Source organism: Varroa jacobsoni, unplaced genomic scaffold, assembly GCF_002532875.2.
Source record: "Varroa jacobsoni isolate VJ856 unplaced genomic scaffold, vjacob_1.0 scaffold_538, whole genome shotgun sequence".
NCBI lineage: Eukaryota > Metazoa > Arthropoda > Arachnida > Mesostigmata > Varroidae > Varroa > Varroa jacobsoni.
Genome location: NW_019213440.1, coordinates 59,361 through 81,495, shown reverse-complemented (window position 1 = coordinate 81,495; position 22,135 = coordinate 59,361). Strand labels below are relative to the sequence as shown.

Genomic DNA, 22,135 nt, shown 5'->3' with positions numbered 1-22,135 from the left:
TAGTTTGAAATGATCAGGTTTACACCGATAGTGAGAGTGGCGTTAACAGAGCGGCGCTTCTACAAAAACCGGCTGCGCAGTTTTTTATGCTGTTAAGTCTTCAGTCATGACTACTGGCAGTTTTTCCAAAGGACTAAATACATCGCATGTTATATAATACATGTGTGTGTATGGTACATAAACTAGCTATTTCTTCCTGTGCTCTTCCCTTTCGCGGGCTTAACGATTTCATACAAAGCAATATAGTTAGGCATTTTATTAAATACGGCAACGTTGCTTTTCAGTTTGCATATTTCAGAGGATATTTGTTCATCGTGAAATTCTATCAATTTCGACACAAGGTAGAAATTAACTTATCTGATAACGTTAGGTTAGATATTTGTTGGAAATGAAACGATTTATTACTCTCCTAATCGTAATTTATTTACAGTCCGATAGAATGAATTAAAACAAAATTTATATCACCTTAAGTTATATCGTAATGAAAACAGGTGTCTGTATGAATTTGCATGTGTAAGAAGGAACATTCTCCACAAACGTACTTATTTACTGTAACTGTCGCTTTCTTCCAACATATTTTCCTTATGAGCATGAACCACCTATAAGTCAATTTAAAAATGTTTTCTTCTAAATTCGTAAACCATTTTGAAGAGTAATCGTCAAGGATACTGCTGTTTTTTGGAAAAACACTGCACGCAATAGTTTCCATTCTAAATTGTTAAGCTTTCTAAGGTTTTGCATTACGTAGCAATTTAAATGACCAATTTAAAAAACATGTTTAAAACTTTATGACGTTTTTGCGTCTGTTTCCCGTATTACCGGAAGCTGAATGGTGTTACGTTCAACACAATGTCCATTGCACAAAATTTGTACGGTGTGGTCTTTATGGAAGGAATTGAGCGACCTGACAACACCGTATGTAGTTTATATAGTCTAAGATATGGCCACATATAAAACTTGGTTTTAAGAAAGATGAAAACACCCTTCGATTAATGAACAAATCTGTAGTTTCTTCTCCGACTTTTTGTTAAAGCGAACAATTATTTCCCCGGAGAAATGTTGAAGAGGGCCAGATGATTAACGCCTAAAATTGTTTTAGAGAACAGTGCTAAGAGATAGTTTCCCAGGTCTTGGGTTTTCATTAAGCATTTGTGTGAGTTTAAAAGTACACCAGATACCCTTCAGAAACATGTGACATGCACCCTTTCAATAATACTTTAAAAAATGCCGAATCGAGGTACCAATATCATTACATGTCTATTTTTGCGCCTTTTTTAAAATTAATTTCTCAATCCTTCGAGTTACTAAGTAGATATTTTGCATTGACATATGGAATCCTCCCTAGGATTTTTCGGAAACTGCACATAACCTGGAAAAAGCTAAGATCTCCGACTTCAGCTAATTAAAGCCTGAAATTGCGCGTGCGGTATTTCCGACACAAAAACATTGGACTTTACCAGATCTTTGCTTATATAGCAGAAACAAACCTCCGACCTGCGTCATGATGAGTTTGTCGTTTTGTTCTATGAACTGGTTTTTGTGTTGAACCAAGAATGCTGGATGAGCGTATGACAGCTATGACAAACAGCTCCAAAGTGTAATCCAAAGTGAGAAGCATGTATATTCAATTTTTTCCTACACGTAATCATAGTTTCATACATTTACGGAATGCTCCGCTAAATCTCTTTTCTCTCACGTGGGATTTCCGAGTTACATTCGTTTCTAGCTCTATCATTTTCGTTGGTGATTTCGAACTAACAGAGCTCGATCGTATGAAGCGATTTCATTGTAATTTAGGTTCGAATTTTCTGAATTAACTAGGTGATGACATTGTGAGCGATTAATTGGGCCAAAAGTAGACGGCTTTGTTGTTGGGATTCATCATTATACAACTAAGAAACGTTCTTTTTACAGTTGTAGAGTACGCAATCTACCACGATAGATGCGTGTTTGGAGCTTTTGGTGTTTGAGCATTATCAGATGAGAATAGCTGTTTGTTAACCTGACTAACCAAAAAAATGTAACTATTTATTTAGGGGGTTCACGGCATAGGTCGCTACTACAGTTATACTGACGGACGCAAAATAAATTTGATGTGTGTTTCAAGTTCGTACAGTTACGTGATCACGTCGTAATTTAAATTGATTAAGTCATGTTTCATTGGCGGTGTTTACGCTCGTTCATCCGTAATCACTTGATGAGCTGTAATGGTGAGATATGTCACGTAGATTGCTACAAATGCGTAAACGATGAGAAGGCCAACGGCTAAAAGATCGGGTGAATTCTGCAGACCTCGAAGTCCCAGGCGCGAAAGAGAAATCATCTTACATGCACGCAGATAAGAGAAGAGGACGTTGCAACAGTTAGGTTAGAAGAATTAGTAAAAATTTGTTAGATTAAATACTCGAGTATATATATTACTCATCTTCAGATATAATTACAACTTGAATTCAACTAAAAATACAAAAAAGAAGGGGTACATAAACTCTGCGTAATGCCCATTGTAGACTTCGCTTAGCTGTTTTTGCTTATAATATATCTTTCACCTAGTAAAAATATTATTTGGGAATACATGTACTTAATACAACTGACGGCATTGCTTCTACGATATTTTTATCTAAGCAAAGCTAATCTACACAACGTACAAGATACAAAATAATATACTTCAATTCATAGATGTTGTGCGTACACCTTGAAAATCCTCCACGACTGGCTAACGTCAATGTAAGTCAATTGCAGTTCTAAACTACTCGCAGAATACTTTTCACTGAAGCACAGTCTCACACTGGTAACAATGATCAAGCAAACTTACAGAATCACAATTGATACAAGAGTGCTCTAATGAAAACACAACTTGGGGCACTAACCAAACCTGACGTATAGACAACATAGTAAAATATGCCTTTTCGTCGTTGTGACCGAGCTCGCACGATTACAAACAATAGCAGCAGAGCAATTTTAACCTTTTGTAGCTAGCTGTACGAATTTCTACTGTTTATTAACCCGAGGCAAACTGGCATTGTCACGGACTTCATAGGGGGTGCTACGAAATGTTATTTTATTTATACCAACATTACTAGATATTAGAACGAATAATATGTTGCTGGGAAGTTATCAAACGCATTGTCTTCTACAACACTATGTTGAAGGTAATAGCACCAAAATGCTCCAATTTTTGTTTTGTTTAAAGGCAAAGCTGAACTACACTGGAGTAGTTGAGCTCCACCACCAGGCTCATTAAGTTGGGCCTAATTGTTGAGTTCACTTACAATTTTTAAAATCTTACCAAAATAAAGTCGAGTGCCCCTTTCCTCTATTATGTAATTATAGTAATCTTACCTTATGTTATTCAAATATAATAGCTAACTAGTCCGTCGTGAGTATTGTTATACATTTTGTCCTGATTTGACCCTTAACGTTAGTGTTCTTTCCTGTTATTAGGATCACTATTGTTAATTGTGAACATTATTGCCATTGTCAAGCTTATCAGAGATTTGCGGAACTTGAAGGCCATTGGCAATTGCTATAATGGACCCAGCCACATCGTCAGGACGACAAGTGGGTCGTAGGTGCCGGCTAGACCAGACCCGTTTATTAAGATAAACCCTGATCTACTTCATCAGTGAAGGGTTTAGCGCAACAGCTTTTGTTATACTCACCGTCGTATAACACAGCATAGTGTTTGCTGCCGATTCTGTCATTCGCCTACAGGGTAATTGAAACGGTGTTATGTAGTGGCCCTCAATAATTGTGTTTCTCGGCCGTTTATTTAGTTCTGCCATTTCTGAGCTCATAAAATACTACGAACCGGTATTCGTTTGGTCATATGGAGGCTGGAATTTTTCCTGTCATATCGAAAAGAAATTGCCCAAGTTGCGTTTGTGTCCATTACAAGAATCAATTTAACATTCAAATGAATGATCATCCTCCATGAAATGAAGTTCTGTGCGGCGCTAGCTCAGTTAGTTCAGACGCAGTAGTAGTTACCGAAGTCAGGGAGTCGTTATTTTTTAGCAGGATTTTTATAGCTATATATCTGAAATCAATTAAGTGTTTTAAATTTTACGTCCAGTACTGCCGCTAAGCGTTACTTTAATCATCTTACGTCGATTAAGTATATTATTATAAAGCATTTGCAGGATATATTTGAAACTTGTCCAGAAATATGTATTCACATTGTAACAATGGATGCTTTTTAATTGAAATAAAAAAATGAAATTTTAATTCCACTATTTTTGTTCTGTTCTGTTAATTGTGTTCTCTTCTGAAATGGGCTAAGATGGGTCGGTGCTATCGGTTCTTACTTAAAGAAGACAAAGAGGTTACAGTGGAAGTCTATGTGAAAAGTTCGTTTATAAAGTTATTAGTTAGTATACGGATTCGAGGGCTTCATCCCGAGTCTATTTTCTGATTGATTTATTTGATTTGTTGATGTTACACCCAATCTAACATTTACTATTAATTTGATTTTTTGATACAACGTCCACCATAGCGTAAACGTTAAGTCACACCAACCACATTCTATGGTAATTTTACCTGTCTCACCTAACACGTAAGCCTTTTGAAATTCTGTAGCCAGCCTGTTAAAAATGGTTTACCAGGGAGCTTAGCCAACACCGAAGTTGGATCTCTCTCATATTATAGCTTTGAATAGACCTCTACAATGTGATTAAGATGCTTTTTTAGGGCCGGCCATCGGCCAGCCTTTGAAGGACGTACGTAGCCGGCCTTGGGCAGACGTTTAATAGATGTTGCCAATGATACAGTCGGCTAACCTATTGTTCCTGGGACGTCACTGAAGCTAAAGAATTAAAACATTTATCCCAGTATCATCTAAACGGAAAAAAAAACTATTAAATTCTATGTTTGGGCCTCTTTATGCCGAAATATTTATTTAAGCTATAAAAATACATATCCTATTTTTACTTAGCCCGATGGGACCTATCAATTGGTATGAAGAATTAGCGTGAACAAGGTAATACTTTGCGTAAAGGAAAATGTTTTTGATATTTTTGTATTTCTCGTAGTAAATTTTTTAAAGAATATTTTCGAAAAAAATGTTGACTGAGATATTCGTCGTACCACCTCCTACAACTTTCTTTCTTTGAAACGGGGGAGACAAACCTCTCAATGGTTTTTTGACCACTTGCGCGCCAAAACATCAATTTTAGGTACAAAGACGTGTACTGCAATTTTATCAAATTCGTCGAAATCTGTCGACTGGCATCAAGGAAATCGTGCTTAAGTAAAACTTCATGTGAGATTTTCGTCCTGCGAAAAGCGTTTTTGATCTAAAAACTGATATCTGGGTACCCCAAAATTTATTGCATTTTAATTTATCTCGGTGATAGCTTTCCGTTGGTATCAAAAACGACCTCCTCCCCGCTACCCTACATAGATTTCCATGTAAGCATTCGGAGCTTGTTTTGTCAGTAGGGAACATTTTTCGGAAAAAACCCCACCATAATATCGCGTACTTAAATGCCAATAATTTTGTTATGGATATGTGTAAAAAATGTTCGCAAAAAAAAACCTAAAAATACAAAAATCGTAAAAAAATAAGAAATTGCTAATCAACATTACGCACTAGAATAGATTTACCGATCTGGCAAAAATTAAAGAATGAAATCGATGTGGGTTGGACAAATAAACAAAGAGACACAGAGTTGTATTAGTATATTGATAAAAGACATACTTGTTATTAGCTATATACAATAACTAGTTCCAGAATCATGACGCGGGAAGCTGAACATCATATCAACAAGCATATTGGACCCGGCACAATTAACATGTTAAATAAATAGGGAAACGAAAGGTTTTCCTTTAACGAAAGTTGAAGAGATTCCCCTAAGTTCAATAGGTGCATAGTTATTTCTACCTTTAGGCGGAGAGGCTGTGTTCTCCAAAACATTTGGATTAGAGTGATTTATCTTGATGCAAAAGGTTAATGCAAGGCCACCTGTGATTAATTAAGCCTATCGGAGAAAATTTTTCACTATTTAACGACTCTCATTTGAGCTGTCCTCTTCACCATCTCTAATTAACCACAAGAAAACTTAATGTGGTTTTTCATAAAATACATGTAATCAATCGTTGTCACAAAGAAATAGTGAGTACGAGAAATAAATTAGATCCAGAGCTAAAATCGACGTTTGTGAACCTTCGGATAAAAATAAAAACATTTCCAGCATGTCCCCGTAACAAACAAGACAGTTTTAAACATTATGCAATATGTATTTGACCACATTTGTTAATAACTCAGCAAAATCTAAATTTTGTAGGATATTTTCGCCTGTCAATGCACGTCGTCACTAGCTCTGTGGTGTGTTATCATTAAAGAGCTTCTGCGATTGATTTCCAATTCGGTATCATGTCACGGATATTTTTCCAGAATTCATAGAGTTAGTAGTGGAGTCGGGGTGGGTGGTTGGTCTGACCAAACGATCTCTTCCATATTCCGTGTTTGGGCTGCCAGAAAGACTGAAATAATTTTGTTGATGGCAATCTGACTGCATATTTATCCAATTAATCTGGGGTACGAATGAATCCTGTTCCTTTTATAATTTGCTGGTGTCTGTTTAGTAACATGCCCCGGACTGGATTAAAATATTGCATTAAGGACACAGGTTTAGCAGACACATTTTGCATCAGTTCCAATGAGCCTTGATGAATGAGTTTTGGAGCACGATAGCTAATCATACTCATCGAAAGGTTTTTCTAGAATTCACGGTTCAGTTCGGGTCTTGTGTTCAAAGATATTGACAATGACGATGTCGGACCTGGTCTCTGCTGAATAAAGTTAATGAACAGAGTTCATTTTCGACGTTGGGATGACACAACGTCGTTATGGAGCTGGCGACCAACATCTGGATTCACATTTGGAAAGTCCTACAGTCAGCCGATGTTCACTCGAGCTTGGCCGCCAATTCTCACCCCCAAACAATTTCTATATGTGTTTCTAGATAACAAGATGGGTCGTACTAGTCCAATGTACGAACATCTGCGTCTGCATCGGAAATTTCCATATCGGAGTTTGTCTTTTGGCAAGTTCTTGTTCTTTTGAGCTTATTTTGGGCTACTTAAACCATCGAGAATGACAATCGGTAGAATTTTAGCGTAGAGAGGTCTACTGGTGGCTTTCTTTACAGAGTCGAAGCATCCATACCCGTAGCCAAAAAGTTCGAGAAATTGTGTAAAGAAAGTCATGCCTACAAAAATAATAACATGGAACCGATTGACCAATGTTCGGAACATGAATAGTCCCAATAACTAACGGTATCATAATCTCAATTTTTTGCACACGTAACAGGAGAAATAAAATGGACCACAGTACGACCCAGATTTGCCGTAGCTTCATGATGACTAGGTTGACTAATAAGAACACCTTAAAGTTAGATTTTCTTGAAGATGAGAATCAACAGCATGCTAATCAGTCCACTATACAGACTAAGTTAAGCCCAGCCACCTGCTTAGATGTCAGGCTGCCATCCCAATGAGGTAGGTTTTCTTCCACTCTTTCTCTCCCCATTGGTTTCACTGCCACACCCATATGCCTTCGCCCCTTGTTAGCTGAGGCTTTGCAGGTGAATAGGATTAAAAAACTCGTTCGAGCTTTCAAATTTCGTTCGAACAAAAGGCTGTATCCATAATAACTAGCAATATATAAAACATAGACATTTAATAATAATTTAATGCTGGAATAAATGTTTTGTTTTAAAACAGTAATATGGTCACAGAAATGCAGTACCTACACTTAAAACACGCAATGACTTGAATAGCCAACCCCTGAATTAAAGTAGCAGGGGTCACTGCTTTAAGTTTCGCAAATGACACATACCACACAACGTGTGTGTAAAGAATTGTGAGACAGCTATTTTTTATGCCTGAATTGCTTTTGTGCTTTACATTTCAGTTTATTCTTAAATGTATACAATAAATTTTTGATTATTTATTGGTTTATGGTGGCTTTGTTCATTTAGAGCAGTGCTTTATAAATGCTTAGATATAATGCATAGTGTTTTTTTAAATCGGTAATTTGTAGTTACATTACACATTCATCGATGTCTTCCGGACGGTTCCGTTTCACAGCTTTCCGCTCTGCTTAAGCTTTGTGTAGGAAACGTTTTGATGTTCTGGTAGATAGCGTTTCAATTACGCAGACGAAATTAATTGATTGGTACAGTCCTTATAGTAGTCACACAAAGGAGAGACGGATCTTCTTTGAGATTATAAGCATACATTTATTATGGTTGATTTTAAGTGAACATACCTCATCGTTCATGATAGCCATATTGTAACGATACTACTTCATGTTACAAAAAAAATACTCTATGACTGATCTCAACAAATACAGTTTGTTACATTTTCAATTATTATTTCAAGTATATTGTTATTTTATATTTATGATTTAGAATGTCTTATACACGCGTAATTTCACTTACTAGATTAATAGACTCAAGCTTTGTGTCATTGTTTGCAGTTGCTTATTATACAGAAAGAGTTTTTTTCTCTTTCACCTTACTGCTTATGTTACACATAATTTCCCATTTGTGCTTTTCCTGTATCGAGATACATCGACATCTTTAAAAGTTTCACTCAGAAGAAACTATAATAAAGGTAAAAACGGTTTACTTAAAAAAAGCAAGGTGAAGAGATACATTTATTGCCCACACGATTATGGACAAACAACTGGCGCATCCGTATGTGATACATATATAAACCTGTATATAGAACTCTGCGAGTATGATAAGCAGAAATAGTCCTTATACTCATATACAGCATACACTTGTGGTAAGACATTTTAGGCGACGCGGCCAGGTAAGTCTAAATAATCCATGCGATAAAGGGCACATGGAGCTGATGAATTCACTTCCAGCGATGCATAGCTCTTAATTTCAAAAACTATAACGATTTTCCAAAAGATCAAAGTTATCGGCGGGTAGACACATTTCAATATAAGGCCTTCCTTTTACCTTAGCTTAAAGGAGATATTTTTCGATTTATAACGCACCGCAAGTCCAATTATTTGTATCTGAAAAAACGCGGATGGGCTGCAGTAATAGAAATTACTGCAAAATTGCAAACGAACAATTGTGCAAAATAAAAAAGAAAAAGTAATTAAATAACAGTGTAATCGCTGCGATCACAGAATGAAGATCTGGAGTAGAGAATCTCTATTCTATACACGATGAACTGGTCCTGATAAGCGGTAAATTACCCTATTACATTCTGTCCATTATTTGGTCGTTCATATTCTTCCTCCAGGTCAATACTTATGTTCTCAACATAATCACGCTGTGCCACGTCGAGATTAACCAGTATTTTCCAACGAGACGTCCAAAAATTGTAGCTAATAATTGACTCTTTGTTTGACCACGTATTTCTAACATAGACTACGAGACCGCGCGAATCACTAAATGGGTGCAGCACTTTTTCGATCTGCGTCCGCCTAGGGAGAAAACGAACATTATGAGGAGAATCGACGAAAGTTTCCACCATTTCAATTTTCCTTACCTCAATATAACCGCGCCACACTAAATAAATAGTCTTGGTAAAAGGTATATGGACAATATCGAGACATTCGTCCAACCGCGACGCGTTCTGCATCAGTAAGGGGGGACCATTGTCAATAAACTTTATTGTGTTTTGTCCACCGATCTTCCCGTAGACGAAAAAGCGAAAGTTGTCATTTTGCGTTACATTGAAAACTTCGTCAAACTCATCAGGAATTTTCTCCCAGATGAGCTCCATTAAACGCCGTCCACCTTGCTCTGTTAAACTTCGTACACCTCGTGCAGAGTCGATCGCATATAAATGATTACGTGTTACAGATAAAACCTCTCCATAATCCATGTGAAAACGATCTCGATGCCAGAAGCCTTCTATTTTTAAGCGGTTTTTTTGTGTTTCGTATCCGACTACATAGAAACCGGTCGATTGTAGAATAGGCACTACAATACGACACCTTTTTTCAGCGTAGCGAGTCAATACACTTTGCCATTCGATACGGTTGGCTTTCCCATCGATGTACTCATACAGGCTATGTCGCACCATCATGTATTTTGGCTCACGTTCAGTCGAGGTCTGAATCACTGAGGAGCTATGGGCGAATAGTAAAGACTTCTGTTCCTGGTCAAGGTTTCCCTTCATAGATAAATCTTCCATTTGTGTAATGTTTAATTGTAGTTGTAAACGGGGCGTTATGGGAGAATCAGCAGATGACGATTGTGAATCTACTGATGACGACCAGTTATCAGAATCGTTTGATGAGTTGTGCCGTTTGGTGGAATTTAGCGAGGTCGACGGACCGGGTGATGGAGGAGGAATTTCTATTGTTGGTCGACTGTCTTCTGGCCAAAAGTAGCCGTCAGCGACGTCTTGTGCCCTTTGACGTGCACGGCGTTCCGCTTTCGATTCTGGATTTTGAGGGAAGCGTGGTCTCCTTGGAAGAGGCGGTTTCCTTGTAGAGTTCGAATGCAACGTCAACCCAGGCGGTGGTGTCATAACGACAAATGCTCGCGGAACCTCCAACCTTTTATCTAACCAAGTGGAGTCATCAGCAGTGATATGAAGACTCTTAATTTCATTTATAGGCGCTGAGCTAATCCTTGAAGAAAGGGTTTTTGTAGAAGATGAACATTTTGAAGGAGATCGTCGTTTTACATAATCCGGATGTCTTACCAGACCAGGTGGTGGCTGCTCCTCGAACGATGGGGAGTCGTTGCTTGGTGGAGAGGGCGCCGTTATAGTAGGCACTTTACAATCGACCGATTGTGCGAGGCAGACATCTATATAGGAATTACCTTCAACGTAACCTTCCTCCCGATGAGCCATTTGCATCTCCATTTGATATATTAAGTAGGGCAGTGTTGCCCATACTGGCGGCGCCGATGAGACCGATGGGAAAGAACTGATTGTTATTTCGGCATCAACTGGAATTAAATATTCATCTGGACTGGAATAAGCTTTTTTTGAGGCTTCTGGTAGCGGCGTGAGTACCGGTTTTTTTACTCGCTTTCTTTTTAAATACCGCCATCGAAGAAAAAAGTTTATTCTAGGAGAAACCTTATTTTCGGCACTCGGTTTATTTGGACAATCAGACCGTTGAGGGGGCTCCGACGTTTCTGGGGAATTTGGCCTTTGTGAAGAGATGCGCCGTTTTAAGGGATCCAGTCTCTTTGGGAAAACTGACTTTTTGAAACGAGATAAATTTCTGGTGGAAAATGGTGAAGATTTAACAGAGCCTTACGAGAAGACTGCGTTCTAACCGGCGATAGTGTTTTTACTGGAGGGGACTCACTTAGGAGAGACAGCGTTTTGAATAGATATGAAGCTTCTAATGCCTGAGATGATTTCGAAGGAAACACAGCCTTCAGTGACAACTGCTGATTAGATAAATTGGTGTCCGTTACCCGTGTATTGGATTCTGAAAAAAAAATTTGTCATCAGTACTTCTGGTCTTTTCGATCTTTCAAATAAGGCCTGATCGTCACGATTCACGTCACCAAATTCACTTATATGATGTCGTCCTTCGGTATCAATATTCTTATAGTTCAATGTAAGAAAATATGTTGTCCTCGATATCCAACAGATGAGATGTACCTTATAGGCCTACCACCGATGGATCACCACTCACAATGAAAACGCAAGCACGACTAATATTACAGCCCAATGGGCGCGAGAACATTACTAACAAGATGGCGAACGAATTCGCTATTCTAGATATCCGTGTACTTGTACGCGTTCGGAAAGGTCGGTAACTCCGAAAACTCTTCTTTGACGCGCCAAAAGATCAACTGCGCACGTAACTCTAACGATATGGGTAAAACAAAGTAACGGTTAGTCGAAGAGTAGGAGTGCTAAAAACAGAGGCTTCCTTTACCACACTAATTTTTTCTCGGACTATTAGGACAGCAACACAATGTTCACGGAACCTTACAACGCCATTGGAGGTTAAATAACGGAAATCTTTTAATTACTACTAAGTACCAAAAAAGTTTGTCGGGTACCAATGATTGAAATATGACAAACTCGTGAATTGTAATGATATATTTTAAATTTAGTATGTTTCAGTAATAGCAAGTCTCTGAGGTTACCCAGTGAACATGTGTTAATTCGATAATTTATTTATTTAACAGAGTATATTATAGTAGTCGCGTAGCTCTGTGGCAATCGTAGTATAGTAAGTTCTTATTACTAACAATGACCTGTGTTCACGTTTTTGACAAATAATTTGTTTTTGGGTTGTACTATAATTAGTTTTGCAGGTGAATAATAATAATAGTGGCTACTTTGCGCTGTAAATTACTGTCGCGGTATATCGTTGTGTAAAGTAATTGAAAGCTAAGCACTTGTAGTTCGGTATTAATATAGATACAGGGTGGATCATTTTTCCATATTTCTTCGCCCTTACCGGGGCCCATACTTGTTTTTACACAGAACTAGATATCGATACAGGATTTTGCAACAATTCATTAGTCGGTTTAATCTTCGATAAATTTAACGCTGTACATAAACTTACAAAACATACCTAGGACTAGTGCCTTTGACACTGAGCTTTTAATAAATGAAAGACGCACGAGCGAACGTACGAAGAGGCAATTAAAAAGCACGAATTTAAATGGTTATTCTAATCTTTGTTAGTCAGATGTTAGCATCTATCCGGCAAAAATGAAGAACCCACCTGCCTAATGCTAAGGACTTTAGCTCAAGTCCTTTTCTGGTAATTTTTTACATATAAGACACATCATCTGGATACCTTGTCTCTGCATGACTATATCTATTGTTGTGATGCCGTAAAGCTAATTAAGTGTACATAAATGCTAACAGATCAAAATTTACTGGCTGAAAAGCGTTAAAAAAAACGATAGTTATCAGATGTAAGAGCGTATTACTAGAAAAATTCGGCAAATTTTAAAGGATACTTTTCTGCAGGTATAGAGTTGACACCTAGTGCTTAGACTAATTAAATTAACGAATCGTCCCGCTAGCAGGGCTTTGGGAGTCATTTCAGGCAACATCTTATGCCATCTTGAACGAAAGCCTTATACAGAATCCTAGGTGCTATTTTTGACGGTGATCTTAAGTTTAAAGGTTTTGTTGTTGAATATGCGGAAGCACTACAACGCAATATATATCACTTAACAAATATAACGCGCTCATTGCACCTAAGTGAATGTATATTTCACCAGTATATTCTTTATGTAATCATTATAATATAAATGCCATACAAAGTTTTCAAAATTTGGACTTTGATAGCTTTTCTTGGATTCCAGGATTTTTTGAGCAGCATACACTAATATTCATTCTTATAGCAATAAAAATTCAAATATTAAAAGTTCATAGAGAATACTACACGATAGATTTGAATATTTCAAAGACGTCGCACCTAATTACTTCATTTGTTCGTGTGACATAAAGGAAGTCTTAACGGATACTGCGCACAGCCTCATTTTCGTGATCGATTATAAATATAATACTTAAAAACCCAAAAAACTCGTCGCTATAGATATATAGATCAACCGTAATTTATTATTTGTATACAAACATAATATCTTTATTACCAGGTGTTATTGAGTATCATTCGCACTTTATCCCTGTCAGCACATAACCTGAAGCGCCTTGCATATTAATCTCAGGATGTGTCCGATTTTCGAGAATTTGGTAACCTCGAATCCAGCTCTCCGATATCTGTAACGAAAATCCTTTAGCGTTATATGTATAGACGTCAAAGTTCAAGAGATCCTGCTTCTGCACCATGGTAACTTGATAGTACAATTATTATAATAATTGATTGGGAACTCTTTACAGAATTTCGTTCACAAGGTAAATCTAGAACATACGATACGTCTGTTGTTGAACGTCTTTGCACAAAGCCAATAAAATTCATAGAACAACATTAATTTTCTTTGAGTCATTTAAAAATGTGTATAACGAACAGTGTTTTAATCAAATAATGTTTACTCAGGATATTATACATGGAATATCATACTAATAGCTTCGGCCGTTTAGGTGCATAAGATTCTTTTGTTTTCATATGATATACTTCTGAGCACACTTAACAATAGATCAATACTAACCTTAAGCATCGCAGTGCAGTTGGTCGATTTTAAAGTGTCGTATAATCGCGCTAGCTCCTCGAGGTATGGTGAGAAAATAACAAAGGGCCGAGAGAGCTTTAAAAACTGTAATAACAAGACAGTTGACTCTAAAATTTCACCCCGACAATTGAGAAGCAACCCGTCCACATGTCTGGCGTGTAGAATTCTCAAAGCAGCCATATTCTTCTCGAAACGAGCAACTTTTCGTACTTTTGAGGGATCCTCAGGGCAGTCATCTCGGAGCACCTCACCACGAGCCATACGTTCGACAAGATAATAATCGACACATAAAAGACGTTCCGTTCCTATCACGTAATGCATCATAACATAATGCTAGTAAGGTACGAGCCAAGTTATTTTCTGAAACAAATCTGTCAGAGTGAATGTTTCGTTGGCGGCACAGACCTACTTCAGGGTGTTTGCCTTTTCTATATGGCAGATATTGACAACTACGATATAAAATATACAGGGTGTTCCTTGTAGATTATGGTACAAAATGTACTCGTTTAACGCTTTTGTTCGTCCCTATTATGGCAACCTACCTAAACCGAGTGCTTGCACAGCCTGTCGCGTTGAGCTTTGGTATCCTTGGTAATCAAGAACTTGAATCACTTGATTTTGCGGACATCGCTCAAGGACTGCCGCCGTTAGGAGACCCAAGTAAGAATCCATTACGACGTATTTACCCTGTTTGCCGAAATTTCAAGGTAAGTCCAAATAAGAAGTAAAGGGTTAGAACCTAAGGAAATAAATGCATGCCATGCTGCGATGCAGTACTGTAACTGACAACATATAAAAAATTTATTTCGTACGTTCCTTGTAACAAACTCTATTGATAGATCTACAGATAAAAAATCAAGTCGATTCAATGTCTTTTTGAGATTAGAATTAGGATGCCATTAGTGCTGGCTTCATGCCATACCGATGCACGTATTTCTATGAAGTCTAAAGGTAAATTCGGCTTTTATGGAAGCCATATGATACGCACTGGAGAGACTCAATCATTCATAACAGAACGTTCCAGTGTAAGCTATAGCTTATCTATACACATCTGAAACCCGTCATTGCCGTTTTTCAGCTTAACACATATAGCATTAAAATATAAAGGCGTAAAAAAGCGAGGTAAAATTAGTTCGAAACTAAAACACTGCAGCACAGAATGGAAAGCAGAACGCGTAATGTTTTTTATCTGTTGCATTAGGTTATTTTACCGAGGATAATATATTTGCATGAGCGAGCATCGTTGCCAGACTGTCTGGACGCAGCATTCCAACTTTGAGTGGGGACTGATTCCAGTAAAGGTGGGCAAGTGAGCGAACAGTTGGACGGCAAGTCTACAAATAAAACCAAAATAAAGAGTGTAAGGTTAAATGTCTTTGTTCTATTACGACTGCTAAATAAAAAACATATTTTAAATAAGATAGCCACATTTCTAATGCAATACAGGGGCCAAATATTTAGACACCTAAGATTCCTAATACAAATGTCGTACCTCTCAGATTTGCAATGATTCGCAAATATTGGTAAAAACGTAGCAGTACCTGAAGGTAGCAATCGTATTTTTTGAGCTTCTTTTTAAGGTATTTTTCCTGAGAATAGCCGGTTTTAGCTTGAAAGGACTCTGAGTTTTCAACCAGTGATTGGACTATCGCTACAGAACTGGCCCCGTCCTTCTTAAACTGTTCAATCTTATCACGTGACAGTTTCTGTGACCGATTTTCATCGCAGATGCTTCGATTGTCTTGTCCTTGCCCTTCACTAAAGACCTAAAAATGTAATGGAAATGGACATTAGAAGCTAGCTTACCCCGCAGATATGTCTGCCCAGCTTAAATAGCAATGAGTTCTATTCTTAGCATAGCACTGGGCCAGAGACGTGTGTTCACGGAATAGGGAGGTTACAGAGAATATAAACACTTTCATAAACCACTGTTGAATTTCAGTGTCATACAACGTCGCATCTTACACCATCTATTACACGGTAAGACGTGAAATCCCTTTGAATCATTTCACGGGGAAATACAATATCAGAAAAGATACAAATATTTGAATTAGGAAACGAATCAACAAAACTGTATGGACACCTTTCCTGTTGCCGAAAAGAGATGTTCAACGTAGTCTTGACGAGGGACGACAATTAGGTTGGTTTTACCTTTAGCCCCGCTCATAGCGAATACCTACAAAAAGCAAGCATTTTAGTACCGACACAATACATAAATAGAAGATCTTAATTTGGAATTTATTTTCTCCCAACTTATCTGCTAATCAATGTTACAGATGATCTCCGCTGACGAAAGCTGCCCAGTATAGTATTAAAGTAGCTGGAAATAATAGCTGAAATTGTGTACCTCCATCAGTTTTGTTAAACATTGAAAGTATGCAATAATACACTACACAAGAAAATTCTTTGCCATTTACCTGTTCCCACGGTCGTCCGATAATGTCAGTACATTCTATTTTCCGTTTGTCAACAAATACTGGATGTTCGGCTCTAAGCTGGACCATTCGGGCGGTTTTCTCTGTCTTCAGGATAACAAAGTCCCCCTCGCGCATCACCGTTGCCGCACAGGCATCCCCCTTCGAATCCTGCTCAGCCATTTTCCCTTCCATTCGCAGATGGAATATTATATGACGACGTCTATTTCTAGAATGAGAGCTACAATTTTGCAAGTTCAAACAACGGCTGCATTAGCTACGACTGCTTTGTTTTTCTGTGGACCTATCAACCTAAGTCCAAAAATATTGCAAAAGAAAATATATATACATCAAAGCTATCGAGAAACACAAATGACAACTGCAATAGGTGCCATGTACATGTATTTCTAATTTTCCACTTCACCATCGATACTGCATTTAAATGACTTTAGCAGTCTTAGGAGTACAGGTCGAAGCATTAATTTACCATCCTGTTCTGCTTCGATACTGAACAAATGCACGTAGTAATTTAGCAACCATGCAAGTAAATAATAACAATTAATGGCACGAAAAGGCAATAATCCCGAAACATCTAGGTCTTAAACATGAGCTGGATTTTTATTAGAAAATATTACTCTTATATGAACGTCAGATTCCTTTGTATGCCAAGTTCAAGGTATCTGTTTCTAATCCAAATTCGTTTACACACATCAAATGAAACTGATACGGTGTACGTCTTCGAAGCATTTTAGAGTCTAATAATTTTTCACCCAACACCCCTTTAAAACAGCCTTTCTGTTACAAGTTAATAGAAAAGATACCTGCAAGTTTCCAAACATATTCTTACCGAGAAGTATGCTACGGAGATAACTCACACATTTATGCAGGGGTCGCATAGCTGTAAACCAATAAATTTGTAGATAAATGTTTTATTAACATACTAATAATTCAGCTCTCTTTAGTTGTCTTGATCACGGACCACGAACTGTTGAAGATAAATCATACAGAAAGAAACACAGCTCGCAGATATTTCAAAATTTCAAATATATTTCAGCTGCTGTTACATAAAGGCTTTTGATTGACTGAATGGCAGAACTGAATTGACCGCACAGTTGCCTTCTAAAGTAATCAACTTCGACAACGCGGGCATAATGTTTACACGGGGCCAATATTTTTGTATTTAGGCGTTGATGATCTCTGCTGTGACTAATGCCGCGCGGGCGTTCAGTAAGACGCGTGCCACTCCAAATAAGGAAGCTGTAAGGTCACTTGCATGCTCCACGTTTAAAAAAACCATCATGTCCGAAACATAACTTTTGGTATATAATGAATTTCAGTAGATGATTTTTGCGTGGAAGCTCTAAATAAGCTGATTTATTTTGCGGTATGCTATTTTTTAGGCTTTTAAAATCTCAACTGAGGTTACAATATTTTCGGAACTTATACGGCTTATAGATGCAAAATAATGGTGGTCACGTCTATGCAATTGAGTGAAGCACGAGGATGTTGGCTGGCTAATATTTCATAGTCATCAAATTCAATATCAAATATATTCTTCCCTAACTATACGGTATTGTTCATAAAATACGTAAAAAGAGCGCAACCTATTTTGTTATCAAATAGCTGATGCAACTTTAACAGTTCGCTCGTTAGGAGTTTCAGTTTTGTGATGCAATAGATGTTCAATTATTTGATGTTGTTGGCACTCAGACTAGTAGAACCGCAGAGTATATGCAGTGCTTTTCCGCGTCAGTTTTCAGTCAGTGATAGTAGCACATGGGCTAGTGTATCATTATAACGTTTGTAATGTAGACCCAGTTTGGTTTTAATAACATACACTTACAGATACACGCCTCAAGCCTCTCTGTCTCTTGAAGTGTCACTGTTTCTTATATTTACAGTTGAATAAGGTTGTTAGCTTTTTTTTAGGAAGCAAAGCACTTTGTCGTAATCCTGTTTGCAGCGCGGGCTAAACATCGAGCGAGCGTAACTAGAATTCATCTCACATACCTCGCCCAAAAACGTTATTTTTGTTGCTTGCTCTAGCTTAAATTGGCTATTCGTTTTGTTACAATAAATGGTTGACTTCTTGCAGATTCTGAACATAAGTATTATTTTCGCGACGATCTTAATGTGACTGGTTTATAAGTAACTCTAGGTTTCTATATATTTGAATGTGAATGATGTGAAAACTGCGTTCACAGCCACATACATTGCAACTTTTTAGCTGTCTCACTGGTACTTCAAACAGCTCCAGTTTAACAAACTGTTTAGCAAACTTTGGTTTATCAAGTTTGAATACTACTAGCGAGCCCATGCTTGTATTACGAGTATATTTGTCACGTATGATAGTATCGGATATTTCTCTGATAGAGTACACTGGCAGTATTGAAAAGGCATTCTAACAAAAAAAATGACGCTGCAATATAAACTTGGCTTTGATTTAGAAATTGGTTGCTGCGGGCATGATTATAGATAATTTCATATTTATTACTATGTATGTATTTTGTAACGACGTTTGCGAAAACAGTGAAGAGCATGCGATTTTACAGCTGGTGCGTCCATTCATAGCCGTTTAGCTCTGCTCTCGACAATTTGATAAAAATCACCTCATCAGTGAAAAATTTCTTTAAACCTTCTTGAAACGTATGTTTTAACTGCCATTAACAATGCAAAGATTCTTATCGTTTTCCGTCGCAAAGATACAGAATAATCTGTGCCAATCGCACAAAACCACTTGAAATTCCAAAATAAACTCAAAGTACCTGTGACAATTAAAGTCTTCATCAAATCAGATTTTAGCCGCAGTTTTTTTTACCTTTACCTGTATGGCCCGTAAAAAAGCTTTCCGCTGAAGTATTTAAGAATGGTTTTCATTATGGGGCTAAATATTTAATTCCTTTTTATGAACATTTTTACATTATGAACGTTAAGTTTTTCTTATATGCTTACATGAAGCTTCCACCTCGGTTAGTAAGCTTCATAGATGTTGTACCTGAAATCTGTATTTAAATTCCTGTACATTATAAATCACCCAATGAGGACTTTCTTGGAGGATTAATTACCCTCCTTCAACATGACCTTCAATCTTCTTTCAGTCCCTGAATAGTGAATTTTCAGCATGAAAATGTTATGTAAAAACATCTTTGACTCAAAACGGCAGCCTGGATCCGAGGGCCAGTTGGTACCACAAAGGTATCAGAACCTCGATTTGGTGCTTCTAGGTGCCACGCATCTTGAAAAACAAACAACGCCGTTTACCAGCAGTCCCGCTTTGAAGACCAAAGCGGTAGGCTTGGGACTATCGTGAAGCGCTGGAGGTTTTATGTGTTTATATGCAACATCTGATAGTGATTGAAATGTACAATGGTTATTATATTATGACCTACTATATTACCCCATATTTTATCTCAAGTGCTAGGAATATTTTCTAATCCATACTTAGTACGCTTTGAACATTACTTCGCGCGAAGCTCACAAACCGGTTGATTACAAAGATGACAAGCAGATGAAGTATTTTACACAAATGACATTTGGAAGGACAAAAGATACAATAAATGTTGGCGGCTGCGTGCCTCAACAAATGTATGAGGGTTTCTTTCTATAAAAAGAGGACTTTTTTGTGAGACAAAGCTGTAATGGTTGCTCCGTTGTTTGAAATGATTTAGCATTTCGATATAATAGATATGAAGGCACAATAGAAGATACGAGGTCGTTTTGTCAATATGGATGTCCATTACTTGATTATCGAAGCACGTCGCTCAATTGGACTGGCTCTACGCGAATGTGAGATATAATAACGGCTTTCGCAGTAAGTTAAGCCTTCACAAGTATAGCCATGGCGTCTCGCCGGCTTCTTAAACTTGTTCTAGCCGGAGTATTCGTTTCGGGCGTAACGCTTTGCTGGAACTTGCAACGAGATTCGCCCAAAGACCCAGTTGTATCAGCGATTCATCGGAAGCCTTATGCGCTGGCTATGGTGCTTCAAACAAATAGCAAAATAGGCGAAACCAAACGCCAAGCGAGGTAAGTGAAAACAGACCGGCAAACCGCTTAAGTAATCCACCTATTGTAGATATTTTATTTAAGCGCTTACCTACCATCCACTGCATATATATATTACGTAGGTTATATATTAAACTGTTACAGTCATTTACCAGTTTATCGTGCAAAAATAGGAGATCACAGAATACCTCTTTTACTATCATGATAACAATGATATTAAAACAAAATTGCGAATTTCTTTATGGCTCGCTTCTAGTCTTGTGGGGAACGTGCTTAATGACTCATTTTGAACACTATAAAATATGGAATTGGTTGGTGGGCTAATGAGCAACGCATCGGAGCAAGCCACATATGAAACTATACGAGAACCATTTGAACAATCTTATTTGCAGGAAATTAAATACTTGTAGGTCATCAATGAATATACGTTTGATAATCTCTACTTTCATAAATTGGAAAAAAGTTGTTTTTCCTTAATATATTAGGGGATACACCTGATTTGATGCATAGGTTAATAAACTTTATCACTGGGATAGCCAGCAGCGAAGCACAACTTTCTATTTTCTATCTACAACTAGCATCTGATCCTTAATAAACAACTTCGATTTACATTAAAAAAGAGGACATCGTACTCTATTTGGTAGATAATAAACGGTAAAGTAGTATATACGAAAATACATTTTTGCTGTGTTTAATGTTCAACGGTAAAATTGTCCCGAGGAAGAACGGAATCGCGTTATAAACACACGTGAACCGAAAGTGCGGGGACTAATATAAAATTAGATGGTTACAGTCGTTGTTCATCAGGTTACACTTAACTTAGTTCTTAACTTAAAATTTATTGAAGAACTGCTGCATACTAGCTTAGAAGGTTTCAACGCAAGTGCACAACAATTCTGTGTATATAGAAGCAGGGCGATAAATATCTTTACTGAGAGTGTTAGTAATTTATTTTCATGTTTAGACATTTAATAATGTTTACAAACAGAACTCTTTTAAAACAAAGCAATCTACTAAAAGTAGTAGAATTATTACAAACAACTATTGCGATATGCGTGTCTCATGACCAAAAATTCAGGTAATTATGAAAACGTTCAGTCAGGGAAATTGGATTCCTATGTTTCAGTTCAGACATTCTGATCCCTAATTGCTTAAAATCGAGCAAATTTACGGTAGGCTAACAAGGACATAAACTAAATTAAGTTGTCAAACACTTGTTGTTTTGATCAGTATCAATATACTCGCATACATAGGCATTTGGTAAACGATGCATACATTTGTTAAAACTCATACAGACCTAAAATCAAAATTGACTCCCAGTCAATTTAAGAAATAGTATTTGACGTCGTAAATTTCTCATTAGCCTATATAACCTTTTGTGCATAACAGTAAACGCAAAATTATTATAAAAAGCTGCTGCTCTGTGAGATACGGTTGTTAGTGGGTGAATCATCTTGTTGACAATGCAGCATAGCAACGACTACAGTTAGGCAAGGTAAAATTAACATAGAATTTTCTTTATAGGAAGCACGCGCACAATTAAACATGCTTACGGGAGCAGATGTTCGATATGATCGACCGTTGAATGGCTCGCCCAAACACAGGCCATTGTATATG

At 37.4% G+C, this 22,135-nt stretch overlaps 2 protein-coding genes and 1 long non-coding RNA gene across 4 annotated transcripts in view; 2 read left to right on the top strand and 1 right to left on the bottom strand.

Annotated features, from left to right (window-relative positions):
- The first annotated feature begins 2,291 nt into the window (after positions 1-2,291).
- Positions 2,292-4,229, top strand: LOC147753364 (uncharacterized). Its single transcript, XR_015311431.1, has 2 exons — positions 2,292-2,367; positions 3,442-4,229. It is a non-coding gene; the product is annotated as an uncharacterized LOC147753364 (long non-coding RNA).
- Positions 4,230-13,502: 9,273 nt separating this feature from the next.
- Positions 13,503-17,665, bottom strand: Trmt6 (tRNA methyltransferase 6 non-catalytic subunit). 2 transcript variants are annotated; one of them, XM_022834607.2, is made up of 8 exons: positions 17,361-17,665; positions 16,517-16,754; positions 16,183-16,275; positions 15,641-15,865; positions 15,311-15,433; positions 14,642-14,786; positions 14,079-14,404; positions 13,503-13,689 (listed from the first exon to the last, which is right to left on the bottom strand). In XM_022834607.2, the coding sequence occupies exons 2-8, from the start codon at positions 16,706-16,708 to the stop codon at positions 13,579-13,581; spliced, it is 1,215 nt and encodes a 404-aa protein (XP_022690342.1). In that variant the 5' UTR covers positions 16,709-16,754; positions 17,361-17,665; the 3' UTR covers positions 13,503-13,578. The 2 variants fall into 2 exon arrangements, with proteins under 2 accessions (XP_022690342.1, XP_022690343.1); XM_022834608.2 differs by having other exon boundaries at positions 17,389-17,665.
- A 2,091-nt stretch (positions 17,666-19,756) lies between these two features.
- Positions 19,757-22,135, top strand: part of shams (glucoside xylosyltransferase 1 shams) — a 9,630-nt gene continuing 7,251 nt past the window's right edge. The window contains exon 1 of the mRNA XM_022834613.2: positions 19,757-20,539. Within this exon, the coding sequence (XP_022690348.1) occupies positions 20,352-20,539 (188 nt within the window). The 5' untranslated portion in view covers positions 19,757-20,351. The remainder of the gene's footprint in view (positions 20,540-22,135) is intronic.

What these genes read in the sequence shown, in the direction of transcription:
- Trmt6 (XM_022834607.2), bottom strand. Translation starts at nt 16,708, where the DNA reads ATGGAAGGGAAAATGGCTGAGCAGGATTCGAAGGGGGATGCCTGTGCG. An exon ending in TCTTTTCGGCAACAGGAAAG is followed by an intron (nt 15,866 to 16,182) that starts GTGTCCATACAG and finishes TTACATTTTTAG; the next exon opens with GTCTTTAGTGAAGGGCAAGG. An exon ending in ATGCAAATATATTATCCTCG is followed by an intron (nt 14,787 to 15,310) that starts GTAAAATAACCT and finishes TTCGGCAAACAG; the next exon opens with GGTAAATACGTCGTAATGGA.